The sequence below is a fragment of the Poecile atricapillus genome, chromosome 8 (genome assembly GCF_030490865.1).
Source record: "Poecile atricapillus isolate bPoeAtr1 chromosome 8, bPoeAtr1.hap1, whole genome shotgun sequence".
Classification (NCBI taxonomy): domain Eukaryota; kingdom Metazoa; phylum Chordata; class Aves; order Passeriformes; family Paridae; genus Poecile; species Poecile atricapillus.
In genome coordinates this window covers 4,046,686-4,062,880 of record NC_081256.1, presented here as the reverse complement: position 1 = coordinate 4,062,880, position 16,195 = coordinate 4,046,686, and the positions used below count along the sequence as shown (strand labels likewise).

The window sequence follows — 16,195 nt, the reverse complement described above, 5'->3', positions numbered from 1 at the left end:
TGAAAACTTTGGGCTGCTGGAGTGCTGTGACCCCCCCACACCCCCAGACTGTCAAAGGGACAAGGGCAGGTCAGCTGCTGGAGGCTGAGCTGGTCCTTAACACTGCTGGTGGAAGTGATGTTCTGTGGGCTCCATTCCCTCTAAAAATCTTTCCCAAGGCAGTGTGAGGGTGGCCTGCAGGGAGCTCTCTGAGGTGTGGTGTTGGTGTTTCCCACACTGACCACGTCCCTGCCCTGTGGTTGCTCTCCCATTCCCTTCCTGGCCTTCATCTCCGAGGAGCAGAGCAGACCCAAGGTGGGCACTGGGACCTGTGGCTTTGGTCTGATGTGGGGTTGGTTGGGGTGAAACAAAACACCTCCAGATATGTCAGATATCTGTCAAAATGTGCCTGCACCGACTCTCAGGTCTCTTTTCCCAGGTAGAAGGCCTTGCTATCTGAGTGGCCATTCTAACCTCCAGAAGCACCAGTTAAACCCAGCGACATCAGGCAATTCAGGTTTCCAAGCCAAGGGATGCTCTGGATCCAGCAGGCAGCAGGCAGGTCTCAGAGGTCACAGGGGCAGCTGGAGGCAGGAGCAACTACAGCTGGACACCTCCCCAGGGCTGGGGCAGAACCACCACATGGGCTGAGCCATTCCTGGCACCCTCTCTCACCTTCCCATGGGAATTCTTAAAGGCAGGTGAGGGAAGTTCTGCCAGCTGTGAAAAACCTTTTCTGGGGCAGTGTCTAAGGGAAAGCAGGTCAGCTCTTCAAGCCCCAGATCAGGCTGTGTGTGCTGGGAAATGCAGGTGGGTATTCAAAGCTACTCCAATTACCCCAAATCCCTCGGCTGGAATTGTACAGATAAAGTTGTGGAGATAAAGTTGTCAGTGTGAAGAACAGCAGCTACAAAAACAGGTCAAGAAGAGGAGCTGATCCTGCTGGGCTGGCTGTGAGGAATGCTCCTGAGCTTCCTGTGGGATGCCCAACAGCCCAGGAATGGGCTGGGAAATCCAGCCTTGCTCTCTTTTAGAACAAACCAGCACTCAGAGGAGAGGTTTGTGTTTCATAGGGTATTTGTGAACAGAGCTATCTACAATGTGGCCATTTCACATTGGGCAACATTTCACTTGTACAGAATCCCCATGGAGGGAGCCTCAAGTATTATGATCAAAACCCAGAAGGGCAGTGATGTTCTTTGCACCTCCACGTGTGCAACTGGAAATCTGCTCCATTCACTGGGCAGGCAGTGCCCAGTTTCTCTGGTGACAGGAGCAGGAGCTGCAGGTGTGCCCAGCCCTCGGCTGGTGCAGGGGAGCTGCTGTGGGGAGCACACCCTGCTCCCTCCACCACATGGTCAGCAGCTGCCTTGTGCATGTTTATGCCAGCCCTGATGTAATTAGCACCTTGATGTGTGTTAAATGAACTAAGCTTTCCAATTTTTCAGAGTGAAACTCTAAAAGAAACAGCTGCAGGGCTGACAGGAATATGATTCTTTCAAAGTCTAATGAATTGTATAATCACTTCAGTCATTATTTTGCATCTTCCTGCCATGAATGCAGAGCCACGAGTCCTTGGAGCGCGGTGAGGTTTAATCCTCGCCAAGCCCATCATTCAAGATCCATCAAGTCCCTTCCCAAACCTGTCAGGGTTGAGGGGTGAGTGGAGCACAGGCACACTGTGCTGGGGTCTGGTGGCACAGGGAGGACACAGAAAACCCCAGCACAGTTCAGAGCCCCTCCTGCTGTCACCTTGCTGTGCTCGGCGTTGTGGGAGGGACATGGAGGATGGAGGCTGATGCCAAATCTGTGCCCTTCATGCTCCAGCACACCAGAGCTGCTGTTGGGCCTGAGGCCAGACAGACTGCCTGGGTCCAGCCCTGCCAGCCCAGCAGCCAAATGGCCATTCTGCAGAGTCAGGGAAAAAAAAATAAACTATGAAGGCTGGGGCAATCGAGGCAAACCTCGATTGTTCCCATCTCCCACCAGGCAGTGGTGAGGGCACTTGGAGAGGGCAGTGACAATGGCTCCAGAGGCTCCACCCACAGCTAATTGTGAGGATCTATGACTTTAGATTCCTCTCAGGTACCTAACTGCCTTCAGATATTAAAATGAGAGAGGTTCATGTAGACAGACAGACTGCTGTCATGTCCTCTCCCTCCAGAGGAAAATAACTGCAAGCCCACACCTGCCTATTCCACACATTCCCTGCTCTGTTCATTTAACACAGGTATTTCCACCTGGTACAATTTTCAATCCTTTGAAAACTAGATTCAATTGACTTTTAACCACCAGGTAAATATGGGAGACATATATCTACTTTGCTGCATTATTTCTATTCTATTCAGAACACCTATGGGTTTTTTTCCCTGAAGGGTTGTGATTGAAACATAATAAGGGATAAAAATACTGGAAAGTAATATGTGAAATATATAAGGATGTGTTCAGGACTGCATACTTCTCATCCAGCTTGATTTGAATCTATCCAAACAAATTCCAATGTTATTACAGAATTCCCTCCCCAGTTTTACATGCAGCAGTGCTGCAAGGGAGCAGTGGAGTGTGTGGGGCTGCAGGAGCTGCTGTACCAAGGTGTTTAAAGCAAGAAGGCAGCTGATGGGAGGGTGATGATCCAGGGAGCACAGCCAGCTCAGGGAAAGGGATATTAAGCTTCTGGGTTTGCAGGGGAAATTGGGCTGACTGGAACTTAGATCTAAAATGGTTTCAGCCATGCAATCTCACATACAAACTGCCAGGGACAGGTAGACAAGAAACATGAGGCACTTCAGCATAGGTGACCCTTCCCTTGGGAAGGAAGGGCAGTCCCAGCACCCTTCAAGGTCACTCAGTCGTGGGCTGGTCTGGGCAGCCATGCCAGAGCTACAAGGGCAAAAGCCAGAACAGGAGCTGCTGCAGGACCAGTCCCTGAAGGTCAAGAGCTTACTTTGGTCTGGAGCCTCAGATGGTGCTCACAGGATGGGGTGCCTGAAGCACTGCAGGGTTCTCACCCTGGGCCTTCAGTCCTCCCTGCCCTGCTCCTGAGCACAGCGAGTCCTGCAAAGGGTCCCTGGGGCAATTTGCACCCTGAGTGAATTGATGCAGAGTCTGCAGCACCACAAACCTCCAGCACAGGCACTGACCAGCTCATTTTGGAAAGCCTCATCAGTGGTTTGCAACAACAGGAGTGAAAATGAAGAGAAGGCCCAGCCTGCTCCAGCAGCTGCTGTTGGCAGCTGCATGTGCTGAGCTGTGTCCCTGCACCCTCCCACCTCCAGCCCTGGGACCTGCTGCTTCCTGCTGGAAACTGCAGGACACAAACACACACATCTCTGCCATGCAGAACCTGCACAGCTGCAGAGCCAGAGCTGGGATAACATCCAGTGACAAGGAAACAAATATGGGGATATGAGGGTATGGCCACTCAGCACTGCCATGGAACAATGTTCTCCTAACATCTGTCTACAAACACTGACTCTGTCTTTTCAGGATCAAGAGGAGGCCAATTTAAATAAATGCTTAGTACTTTTACAGAAGTGAAATCCTTTAAATGAAAGAACATGTTATTTATGGTTATGTGTACTTTCTGTTGATGCTCTCCAAAAAGATCAGCCACTGAGAGGATGGAGATGTCCCACCAAGCACATGGGACCAGAGTTCACTTTTGAGATGCTTTAGCACAGTGGTTTCATAAGTGGGAGAAGATTTTATCTTCATTTAATTCAGGAAGATCAATTTTATGCCTACTTCACTAGAAAAGCAACTGGAAGCTGAAAGACAGAAGTCAAATATGTCCTTTCAAGCTGTGGAAAAAAGTGGGTATGAAAAATGGCTGCAATCCTAAAGGACATGAGGACCATACTGTCTTTGTTATGTTATTGACTTGTTGGAAATGTAAAGCATGTTTAGATAAACATTATTTTCCATATGTCTTCAACACATTCACTTAACCATTAAAAACATTTCTAAAAAATTTATTTTTAGGACTTTTTAATTGGAATTCAGTTCCCAGACTGACCCACCATGTGTTTAAAAATTACTCATATGGTAAATAGGAAAGCTGCCATGTACCTTATACTAACAGAAAAGTTTTAAAAAATAAGGCTGAAATATATTGTGAAACACAGTATTGGCTAAATAAAAATGTACTGATAGCTGACTTCAACTTTCATTGGTAAAATCAAATACAGGATTTAGTGAAAAAGCTTATAAAGAAAATCATTATATTTTGTTTCAAACTCAAATGAGAATCAGCCTTAAGAACATCTACTGAGAAAAGGAAATGCAAACAACTATTAAAATCGATTATTTGAGTAAGTGTTTCTTGCTTACGTGGCTGGTGCCACTTCACATCAATCTTGACTACCTTGGGAAAACTTAAAATTTAGAAACAAGAACCAATGAAGACCCATCAAAGGAAAGACTGTCATAATAACTCATTTTCTGACTGATGAGCAAAATTCATTTCAAATTACTTCCTCTCGCTGCTTTTGGAAATGGAACATTACATCTCTGCTCTCCGTGCTCTGCCTGACCAGCACAGGCTGCCAGGGCTGCAGGGCCCCTGGAGCGCTCTGGACACTGCTTGGCACGCACAGGGCAGCTCTGCTCACTGTCTGTGGGTGCAGGAACCCATCCTGGGCAGCCCCCTGCCCTTCCCAGGGCACACAGGGCAGCTCTGCTCACTATCTGTGGGTGCAGGAACCCATCCTGGGCAGCCCCCTGCCCTTCCCAGGGCACACAGGGCAGCTCTGCTCGGTGTCTGTGGGTGCAGGAATCCAGCCTGGAATCCCTGCCCTTCCCAGGGCACACAGGGCAGCTCTGCTCCGTGTCTGTGGGTGCAGGAATCCAGCCTGGAATCCCTGCCCTTCCCGCTGTGCTGGGGCACACAGGGCAGCTCCGCCCTGTCCCCACGGCTCCATCACACCAGGGACCAGACCTGAGCCGAGGGCCTGAGCAGCACGTGAAGGGTCACAGCCACTGCTGTCTGTCACACTGCATCTCTTCAGGGTTTTCTGCTTGTGTTTGTCAAGTGTTACCTCTCAGCCCTTGCCATTTCTGCTGCCTCAGCTTTGCTCCCCCCAGCCCCCCCAGTGTCCCAATTCCACCCCATCTTCCCAGGGAGCCCACCCAGCAACTGCTCACAGCACTGAGGGAGGGTCTCAGGACATCAGTGAGGGAAGATCTCAGGACAGCAGTGAGGGAAGATCTCAGGACAGCAGTGAGGGAAGATCTCAGGACAGCAGTGAGGGAAGGTCTCAGGACAGAAGGTCTCAGGACATCAGTGAGGGAAGATCTCAGGACAGCAGTGAGGGAAGATCTCAGGGCAGAAGGTCTCAGGACAGCAGTGAGGGAAGGTCTCAGGACAGCAGTGAGGGAAGGTCTCAGGACAGAAGGTCTCAGGACAGCAGTGAGGGAAGGTCTCAGGACAGCAGCTGGCAGGCAGTGACTCCACCAGCACAAGGCCCTCTACTGTTCGCATGATGCTGGAGCTCAGAGCTGGTTTTGGGCAGCTGCCAATCTCACAACCAACAAACAGGATCCTAAACAGAACTGGGATATGTGTTGTCTCTCACCCTGGCACACAGCACTAGGTGGCATCCCTGGGGAAGCTCCTTCTTCAAGTGTCCTGCACCAGGGATTTTGTGGCTGCTGCCATTTTGGTAGCTGCTACTTCATGCAGGTGATGAAGAACACACTTGGCATTGAGTAGCTTAGATGAAAACCTGCCATTTGTGCTGAAAGCACAGCTGCAGAAACACAGAATCTGCACATGAACATGGAGATGCTGCCCAGGCGTGGCCCATTGTAACTCCTCACGGTGTGTCTGGGCAGGGTGCCAGGCTGCACATCCATCCTCACCTGCCAGAGCCACTCCAGCCCCATCCCGGCTCCCAGCCCAGGTGGCAGCGCTGCCACCGCTGTCTGTGTCAGGCCAGGTCGGTGGCAGCCATCACCAATCAGAAGTTTCAGGACTTGGTGTCAGAGCCTGCATCTCTCAGGGTGACTTTGCCTTGAAAGCTTGGATAGCAGTAAAGATGAAAAATGCTTCTGCCATTTTCTCCACGTCTGCCCTCGAACTATTTATGCCCAGCAGGACACAGAGGGGTTCCCACACGTGGCTCCTGTTCCTATCCCTGCCAGCCACTGGCCAAGGGTTGCCTGAAACTGTGGCTTCCTGAGATTGGGGCAGCTGAAGGCTGGGGAAAAACCACACTTTGGGCACAGCAGAGAGGCAGCAGGGATTAAAGAAATCTCATTAAATCCATGCCTGTGGCTCACTCAGGGAGGCTCTCCCCCACTTAAAGACAGCCAGGAACTCTGGCAAACAGCATCAGCCCTTCCCTGCAGTGCCCAGTAACGCTGCCTCTGCACAAGGACCTGAAACAGCGACAGGATACAGGGGATACACTGAACTGGAAATGTCTGAGAAGCTGAAACCAGGAGGGGATTTAGTAGAAATCCGTAGTTTTTCTGGGATTTGCAAATAAAATCTATTTTTTCCTGAAGTCCAAAGCTAGCTAATTTATTTCTAAGTGTTCATTTCAACAGGCTTTCTCAATCTTCCTGAGCAAAACACTCACCAATGCTATGAAATTCTGACTCAAAAAGATAGTTTTAAAGACTGCTGCTACCAGCTGACAGGGAAGTTGCATTCCAGTTTCTGACCTTCTTCTAATGTTTTAAGTATAGGGCAACATGAGAAATGACTAGTACCAGGGCACCAGTGGTGGGTTGAGTCAAGCACTTCACAGCCATTTGACACAAGTAAATCCACAACTAGAAAGCTGGTAAAGAAGACAGGGAAAATGAGCCAGTTTTGATCCTCATAACAAAATCAGCTCTCAAGAAGGCTGTGCTGAGGTTTTCTGACTCGGCTCATGCAACAGCAACACACTGGGTTAACTGCAAAGCCAGGGAGGGCTCCTGTGAGAGAGGATTGGTTGGAACCCTCCTAGAAAACCCCCCATCCTGAAGGAATGGACTGGGGGAAGCTGAGGGAAAAGGGGGATCTGTGACTTCTCATGTTCCCCACATCCTGTTTGATAAGTGATGCTCAAGAGAAGGAAAATTCAGAAAGAGGGAACCATAATCAAAATCCAGTGGGCCAGAAGCCTACATAAAGGTGGGGAAAAATCTGCTGCAGGTGTTGGTATTTCAGATCCTTCCCTTTGGCTGATACCATACCTGCAGTTGCCCTGCCAGCCTGTTTTACCCACCAATCTCAGCTACAGGCAGGATCATGCCCATTGAGCTGGAAATCTCTGTCATTCAGAGGATTTATGAAAAGTGTTTTGCTTTTGTCCCCCGAAATTACATCCTTCTCCTCTTTTATCTGTCTTAGGTGTCAGAAGAGTGTGATGTTAATGAGATGTACAAAGGCTTTTGGGTAGCTGAACAGTTTTATAGTCCCACATTGATAAATTAAAGCATTTGTCACCGTTACCACATTAATGTTTCTTCCTGAGATCAAAGTCTGGATTTGCTGCATTAAGTGGGACTGTCCTCTGCTCCGCATCACCACACGTTATCTTCCAAGGAAATGAATTGTGGTTCTGGATTTTTACATTCACAGTTTAATCACACCCTGATTCTCACACCTGCTGATTCCTGTCTCCACATGAGGTATGCAAGCCATTTTTTTATTATGGATTTTCTCCTTGCTACCTGTGTGAAGAGCCTGACTATCTTGTTTCAGGACAATCACTTTCTTCTGGCTCTGAAAGGCTCCTTCTGCAGTAAAGAATAGAGACAATTTCCTTCCTTCTGGAACCCTGGATTCAGTCATGTTAATTTACATTTATATAGCACCTTTCATCCCTGAAGATCCCAATGCACTTTACAAACTCCCCCTCTCTGTACACAGAAGCTGTACAAATAGACAGGCTACATAAACAGACACAGGATCCCACTGCCAGCCTCTGAAACACATCCCTCTGCCTGTATTCCCAGCACACTCGTGGCCATGCAGCTCTGCACACCCTGCAGCACATCTCCATCAAGGAGGAAAGCAGTGATTTAGAGGCACGTCAGGGAAGCACGAGCAGTCTGGGCAAGCAGCAGAATGGCTTCATGGCCTGGCTGGGTGACATCTCCCTGGCACTCTGCTGCACAGGTTACAATGAGGCAAAAGCTGATTTGTGGTAAGTTACATCTCCCTGCCTCAGTGCTGCTGTCAGTGCCTGTAGAGACCCAGGTTTGCTGCTCCCTCCCACTGATGGGTAACCTTTGAGTAGTTTATTTTTAAAAACTGGAAAGCATCTGCTTCCTTTGCAATGAAAACAAGGGGAAATAACCCTCCCTCCCAACAGCAGCGGTTGAGTGGCTGCAGGCAGCATGAGGATGGAGGAGAATGGAGAATCCAGCATACCTGAGACACCTTTTTGGCCACGTCGCTGCCCACCAGGAAGCCCTGCGCATAGGAGCGCGCCGCGATGAAGGCTCGGGTTGCCTTCACCTTCAGGTCCCTGGGCACCTCCCCGAAGGGTTTGTGCTGCTCGGCGTGTTTGACCATGCAGTCCAGGTACTCGTCTGTGATGTGGTACTGGGGGTTCAGCAGCTTGAAGAGCCTCTCCAGCAGCCGTGTCCAGAACTCATTGAGAGCCTCCTCCAAGTTGATGTTGGAGCTGCGGTAGTAGCGGCGCAGCTCGCTGTACAAGTCCTTGAACACCTTCACATTTTGAGTGTACAATTCTCCGTACATGCTTGGAAAGGCATCATAAAGGGCCTTTTCTGACTTGTTCAACAAATCCTGGAAATAACCTGAAAGATGAGAAGAAGGAGAGGTGATGTATCAGTCAGACAAGCTGGAATCCAACAGGCTGTGTCATTTGGCAGCACAAAGAGAAAAGAGAAGGGCCCTAACAGAGCTTTTCCTCCAACCAACATTACTCACACTCTCAGATCTGAGCCTCAGCCATGAAGACAGAAGGAAGACACCTTCCCCTCCATGCTGGAGAACTCTGATCTGGGCCTTTCAGCTGGAGCCTGGAAGCAAAGCTGGGTCTCTTTTCTGAATTCACAAGGTGTCACAGAGTCACTCTTAAGTTTTCTCCACCACTGGCACTGCTCACACAAACCCTACGCTGCCACACGTTATTTCCAAAGCCCTGGTGAGATGAAGCAGGGCTGCCAGAAGGGTGCCAGCCCTTCCCAGGGACATCCAGGCTGGGCACAGCCAGAGTCCAGGGGCAGTGCCAGGAACAGGAACATCTCCCTGGGGATTCCAAGGCACCCAAGTGTTTTTTAACCGAGGCCAACATTATCTGGGGTTCTCATCCCCTTTTCTTACTAGGGTGTGCATCCTGCTTTAGTTTCAGCATAAATAACGGGGTGGTTTTATAGCCGTGGTTCAGTGGTCTCAGATGTGACTGAAATGTGACCCCCTCACTACACACAACATGGTAAGAATGACAGATCTGACTCCTCCCCTACCAACACCTTTAGGTATTTCCATCTTATTTCCATCTTCTCAACTGCCAGCTACCTTCAGGCTGACACTGCACACTAGGGAACTCATAGCAGGACTATTAATATTAATTATTAATAATATTAATAATTGATCCAATTAATAGATTTACATAAGCAACTTTAATCATCACTGAAGTCAGCGAGAAGAAAAAGAATTTAAATACTAATTTTAATTTCAATTACATTTGTACTTTTAGGGTCTTTTTGAAGCAAACCTGATTAAACTAGTCTTTAAATTACTTTTTTTTTTTTTGGTGATGCATGATAAGCTGAAGTTGGAAAGAAACTGTTATTCAATTAAAATCAAACAGCATGTATTTAGGTACACAAGTTAACTTCATGGAGCTAGACATAAGTAAAGAAAGAGAAGCTCCTGAAAAATGCATACTGCATGTACAAAGCTTTATTAAACAAAGTATTTTTTGAGGGAATGGCACTGACTACAATTAAAGACCTCTAAAATTGTAGAATAAGTAAAGCTCAGATCCACAGGTCTTGCTTATATTCGCTGACTGAGAAGGGCCATATACAGGAATAAAAATTAATACAGGAATTAATAATTAATACAGGAAGAAGCTTTCCTGTATTAATAATCTCTCATTGGTTTCTCAGATTTGAATGAAGCTAAAACTTAACAAGTGAATTGAACCTTAACAAGTGAAAAGAACCCTCTGCATCTGCACCACAGGTTGCTAATACTGAAAATTCCTCTGCTATTTTAACAAAGCAACACCAAGCATTAATAGCCTGGGCCTTCTCCAGCAACTATCATGTGCTGCTTAGCAGGTTAAAATTTGGTCTAAGAGATTATGGCTTTTAAAAGATTGTGAGCAAACCAGGTCTTACCAGAGGTCTGTTTTAATTACTTATGCAGAAAGTAAAAATATGGAATGTTGAATAAAAACTGGTTTTCAAATGTACTTTGGGAAGAAATTTATTCAACATGACTGGGTTGGAAGTTTGTATCTCCAACCATTATTACTGGGATCCCTCCATCTCTCAAATGATTGATCATGCACCTTTCCCACTAAAACTGGATTTCTCTCTTCAGACACCAGGTGTTGGGGCATCAAAGTCACCTATGACCTTGCAGTGGGGGGTTCTCGACAGGGTAAAAAGACAAAAACTGATCCCAAAAGATTAATTAAAAGAGACGCTGCCCTCACCTGCAACAGAAACAAAATACAAAGTTTCTCTGATGCTGATGAGGTATCTAAAGCTCTTCCCTACCCTTAATGTATCACTCCAAACACCGCTGGTTTCCCCTTCACAAGTTAATTAAACTGAGCTCAGACTCTTTTCGTTGTATAATCAGTGTTCTCTTCTGTGTGACAAGAGACACGAACTGAACAATTTGCTCAGTAATCGAGGTAAGACATGCAGCTTTGCACTCACCATCAGGAGGAAGAAAACACCAACAAACACAGCCCAATTTGTCAGTTCAAGGCAAAATTACTCTCTTTGTTTTGCTACAAGAGAAACAAGATGTATATCTCACTGTCAAAAAATTGGAGACTGCTCTCAAAAAAGTCACAGCTAATTAAGGGCTGATGAACTGTTACTTCTCTACCCAAGTGAGGGAACACCGATTACAGCAAATTCATTTGTGGCTGGTTCTCACAAAGTTCTTCTAGATTTCTCACACCGAGGGAAAAAAATCTACACTAGCCCGGGAAAATTAATTAGCAATTAAGTCTACACGTGTTTGTGATGAATGGCTGACCTGACAGAGAATTTAAATGCCCATTTTGCATCATCAGAAGGATAAAGTGAGGTTTGTCAAGAGGGATGCCAACTTCCCTGTTCCTCAGACCAGTGTCAGCTGAGATCTCCCTGCATGTTCTCCTTAACACTCCCTGCCTGCTAATGTCCAACCTGCTAATGAGTTTAGACACGTGTCATAAATTAAGGATATGCAGGGCCTTGGGATAACACAACTTGCTGAAGCACAGTTCAGGTTCCTGCCTTTCTACCTTGATTTCAGGTAGAAGGAATTAATTTGAATTAATTGAGGAATTATTTCAAACAACCAAGTCTAATTAATTGATAATATGCTTTAATAAATTGGAAAAAGGAGTACGATTTCATAATGTAATATAAAAAAGAATACAATGTAGTAAAAAAATACAATTTAGTAAATAACAATTTAATAAAAAATACAATTTAATAAAAAAATACAATTTAGTAAATATATTCAGATATATATCTCTACATATATATATATGAATATAGTTGGCCAGTAATTAAGGATGGTTAAGGGAAAGCAAAACCAACTGGGGTACAGGGAGGGCTTCTCACCCCACCTCATGTACAAAACAAAGCACTTCAAGCTAACCTTATATACTGTATGTTTATACATATTCATTAATGTTTGCTGCAAGTTTCCTCCTATTTCCGATTTTTCTGACTTTACGTCACTTTTCCTCATGGCACATGCTTCATGTGTTGTTAGGGGGTCTTCAGTCTTCTTTTGGGGGTCTTTTGGCAAAGGCTTCTCCTCTTCCTCATTGTCCTTTGGATAACCTTACAGGTTTGCACTGTGTACTAAGCGTTGTGTTATGTGAGTCCACTAATTAGTCTGATATTTACTGATTTTTAGGCCCAATGCCTAAAGTTGTTCTAATTTTGTCCATCTCAAGGCTGTTTTGGTCTTGAGACACCATTTATCTTCTAAACTCCATCCTGTACCTTAATTTTGACATGTAACATCTGCAAAGGGGTACATCTGCCTTGTGAGAGTATTTTTCTTGATCGTTTCTAGTAATAACTTTAATAACAGTTACAGTTTAGTTAGCACCAATCAATTCCATTTATTAGCCATGAGCTGCACTCGGGCACTGTCACACAGGGATTTGTCACCCCATCAGTGGCAGGGATGGAGGGAAAGGGCTCTCAAGGAGTTGGTGCTGCAGCTGTAAAGCCCTTCTGGCTCCAGGAGACACCACTGCTCTCCCATCCCTGCAGGCAGAAACACAGCTGAGGTGGCTCTGAGAGGTCCCCTTCCCTCTGAAAGGATGCATTTGCTTCCACTCTGAGTGGAACAATCCAGAAAGCAGCTACACATCCCATGGACCTGTGCTGAAAAACTCCTGGCTGTTCTTGGCTACAGGAATTTGACAGTACTAGCCAGAGACACGTCTCTATGAGTCACCCACTAAATCCATGAGTGGCCTTCCCCTCCTTCAAAAAGTTTTCTTCAGGAGCCATTGTCAGCTTCCTCAGCACTGCCAGCTGAGGGACACAACAGTGCCAAGCCCAGCAGCTGGCTTTCAACACCACCAGTCCTTCAGACACATCAAACTCAATTTTCCCTGGGCCAATGCAAGGCATGGCTCCTCAACCGAGGCTGCTCCTACATGAAACATCACCTTTCACACCCTTTTGCTGCAAAGTATTCAAAAGAAAAATAAAATGAAATGGAAGTCTGTTTTATTACTATTATTATTGCTTCTCACTTCCAGGCTCAGAAACAAGACAACTGGCTTTGCTCAAAGGAAATTTGCCTTTTGGCAGAGGCCAGGTCTGAAGAACTCTGCCTCAAATGAAAAAGTGCCAGAAAGTTATGAGTAAAGAAATGAAAGGTTTTTACAACCAAAACAATTCTGCCACCTTGGCTATGCTTTCTCTTGCTGTTGTAGTGACAAAAACTTACTTCTCAGAGAATTAAATTTTCAACCAGAATCTATAACCTTTGCATTCAAAAGAGATTGCAAATCCCCACCCATTTCCCTGCTTCACAGCTTCCCAGTGTTCGCAGCTCATATTTTCACAGTTTCCACATTTTCACAACTCTGGATTCAAATTGGGAAGCTGTGAACAGCACGGCAGGGACTGGCAGTTTCTCTCTGAAGATAGAAAGTTTTGAGTTTCTCCTTTCTCAACCCCCTCAGCACCGAATACTTTATCCAAGCTCTCTGCTACCATTTGATCACTCAACATCTGCAACACACTGGGGTTTCTTCAACTAATACAATGATGGAATGGGAATGTATGCAAGAGGGAATGAGATCACTGAAGGAAGAACACCCAGATGCTCTTTAGGCAGGCAGCAGAGCTGGCTTCCTTCAAGCCCCATCAAATTTGGGAGGCATGCTAGAGGAAATATGAGAAATGGAGAAAGGTGACTGAATATTAGTAAAATTTTAAGAAAACTGCAGATGAAATGTCACAACAGGGCAGAGTTGAAACTCTGGAGGAACACCAATGGTGTTCTTGTGAAAATGCTGCAAAAGTTTTGCAGCAGTGGGTGAAATGAAACCCCTCCTGCTGGTCAGACAGCTTTGCCTGGTGAGCTGTGTTTGTGGTCTGAGGGACTTGCCATGAACTGCCAGGGCAGATGGAGCTGGGGACAACAGCATGGGGAGGAGGAAGTACCAGAGCCTGTGTTGCAAGTTCTCAGTTTTGAGCAAGCACATGAGCCTGTGGTGGAATTCCCACAGGGCCAGAGCCACAGAGCTCTGGAGGAAGGCTGGGCAAACATGCTATGAACAAAGTGCTGTGTGTCAGGACTGGACTGAGAACAGGAGAGGAAATGTAGCTGCTCCTGTGATGTCCTGAACCCCAGCCAAAGCAGGGAAAGAAACAGGATGGAGATGTATGATGGCTCCTGCTTGTGCCAGCCCTGTTGGTCTGAGGAAGAGTTTTTTTCCTGGGCTGATCTCCCATTTAATACCCTGCTGCACTTCCCAACACCAACTTGCTTCTCCAGTTGGTTCTAATGCTGTTCTTGCAGTCAACCTACTGTTAGCAGGGAATAATTCAGCAACAGGTTTGAGCCATTAAAATCCAAATCAAATGCATTCATGTCTATTTTATTCACTTGAGCAAGTACGATGACACTTTATTTATAAAATTGTTATTACTAATTTCAGTACTACTCATGCTGTGCTGAAGAGCTGGTATCAATCCAAGAGCAGTGATATCCTCTGGTTCATACCTTGGCTGTGAGGAAATAACCACAGTGAGACTGAGTGACAGCCTCCACGTGCAGATAGCCCTGGATGCAGCAATCCTGGTGCCATTTTCCTGGGGGAGACACCTCTCTCCTCACAGCTTCACACTCCTGTAAAACTGCTGCTCTGTTTCCTCAATCCTGAGCCACCTTGGGGAACACAGTCCCTCTCTGCTGTTTTCTGGATCACTCCTATGTACATCCCTCCCAATGCCCTGTTTGGTGGCTGTGACCAAAAAGGCATCAGGATAAACCAAGACTCAGATTGCAAAAAAAAGCCCAAACAGATGGAGATAAAATCAGGTTTTCTCTAGAAGCCAAAGGATAAGCAGTGTGAATGAATGTGCTAGGATGTAGGAATTATGATGCCTTTTGGTAATACAACTTCAAAACTTTTAGGACTTTAGGATTTGCTCCAAAGAGCCACTTGACTGATATGTCAAGTGATGATATGTGACTGTGTCCTGGGAGTGTGTGCTGAGAACTGTGTGGGAACACAGAGCTGAAGAGATGTTGTGGGTCAATGAGACAGAAAGTGCCAGCTCTGCCACGCAAGATCAATTTTGTACTTTCCTAAACCTGCTCAGGGCCCAGCACAAAAGCACTTCAAGACTTTGACCTCACCCCTGCTGGAAGGTTGGTCCAGGGCACCTCCTCTGATAGGAGGATTTCTTTTATCAATTTCTGGTCCAAGTTCCTTCTCAATCTGCTTGGTCTTTGCCAATATGGTCCTGTAGTTTCAATTGTTGGGTTTTTTCCCCTGGAGTTTACTCTTTGAGACATTTACACACCAAGTCTCACACTTTCTCAGCATCCATGCTGCCTTCCTACACAAACAAAAGGCATTTTCCCCTCTTTACACCTGACAGGCTCTCCAGTCCTCTGGATCACTCCACCAGCTCCTTTCACCTCTTCTGCTTGGTATTAACTCTTCTTAGCTGTGGGTGGTCAGAAGCACAAAGAACATCTCCTTTCCTTCACTGCCAGTAACACTGTGAATACTGCAAGGACTGCACTTGCCTTTTTTAGGAACGTATTGCATTAGCATTTCACAGACTTTCTGCCACCAACTGGTACATCCCTAATTCTCCCCCTTGCTATTTCCAACCAATTAATCCCCAGCTGCATGCCTAACTCTGAAATATTGAATTTCACTCCATTTCTATTATTTTGGTTGTCATGGTTATCCACTATCCTCTTCAGTAGTGACAACTTTTCCCAGCACTATGCCACCAATTAATCTCCTGACTGCATTTCCTATTGTTTGTGGCAGTTTTTAATGGGGCTGTTAATCAGGATGGGGTCTATGCCTGTCTTGAGAACCACGACTGGGACCTCCCTCCAGCCCAGGAGCTCATCTTTCAACACAGTGTATTGCTGCCTCCCCCTTAGCTAGTTCACCTGATAATTCCTTTACTAATTTCCATCTTCTTCAGCTTAATTAACTACTCAAGGCACAGATGCAAATGTCTTTGAAGTCTCCTGAGATGAATTAGTTGATAGAACAGACACACCATGAGCAACACTGAAAGCAGGCTTTGGATGTAGGATTTGACTGAATCTCTACAATCTTTTACTCAAGTTGCCTTTGGGTAAGAGCAAAAGCTGGCCTTCCTTAAACTGGTTTAGACTGGGACATACAGCAGACAGTTTGATTCTTGTGGGAGGGAAAAGGAGAGGTTTTTGAGAAAACAAAAGCCTTTTCCTGCAAAAGAGAGATGCTGTTACATGAAAATGCTATTTGGAACAGGGCTCTGCTAGTGAGGAGAAGAGCTTCTGCCCAGGAGGAATCACCTC

At 46.2% G+C, this 16,195-nt stretch overlaps 1 protein-coding gene across 2 annotated transcripts in view; it reads right to left on the bottom strand.

Annotated features, from left to right (window-relative positions):
- GPC1 (glypican 1) overlaps window positions 1–16,195 on the bottom strand; it is a 198,657-nt gene that overhangs the window by 19,605 nt on the left and 162,857 nt on the right. For both annotated transcript variants that reach the window (XM_058843986.1, XM_058843987.1), the window contains one exon: window positions 8,348–8,739. In XM_058843986.1, the coding sequence (XP_058699969.1) occupies window positions 8,348–8,739 (392 nt within the window). The remainder of the gene's footprint in view (window positions 1–8,347; window positions 8,740–16,195) is intronic.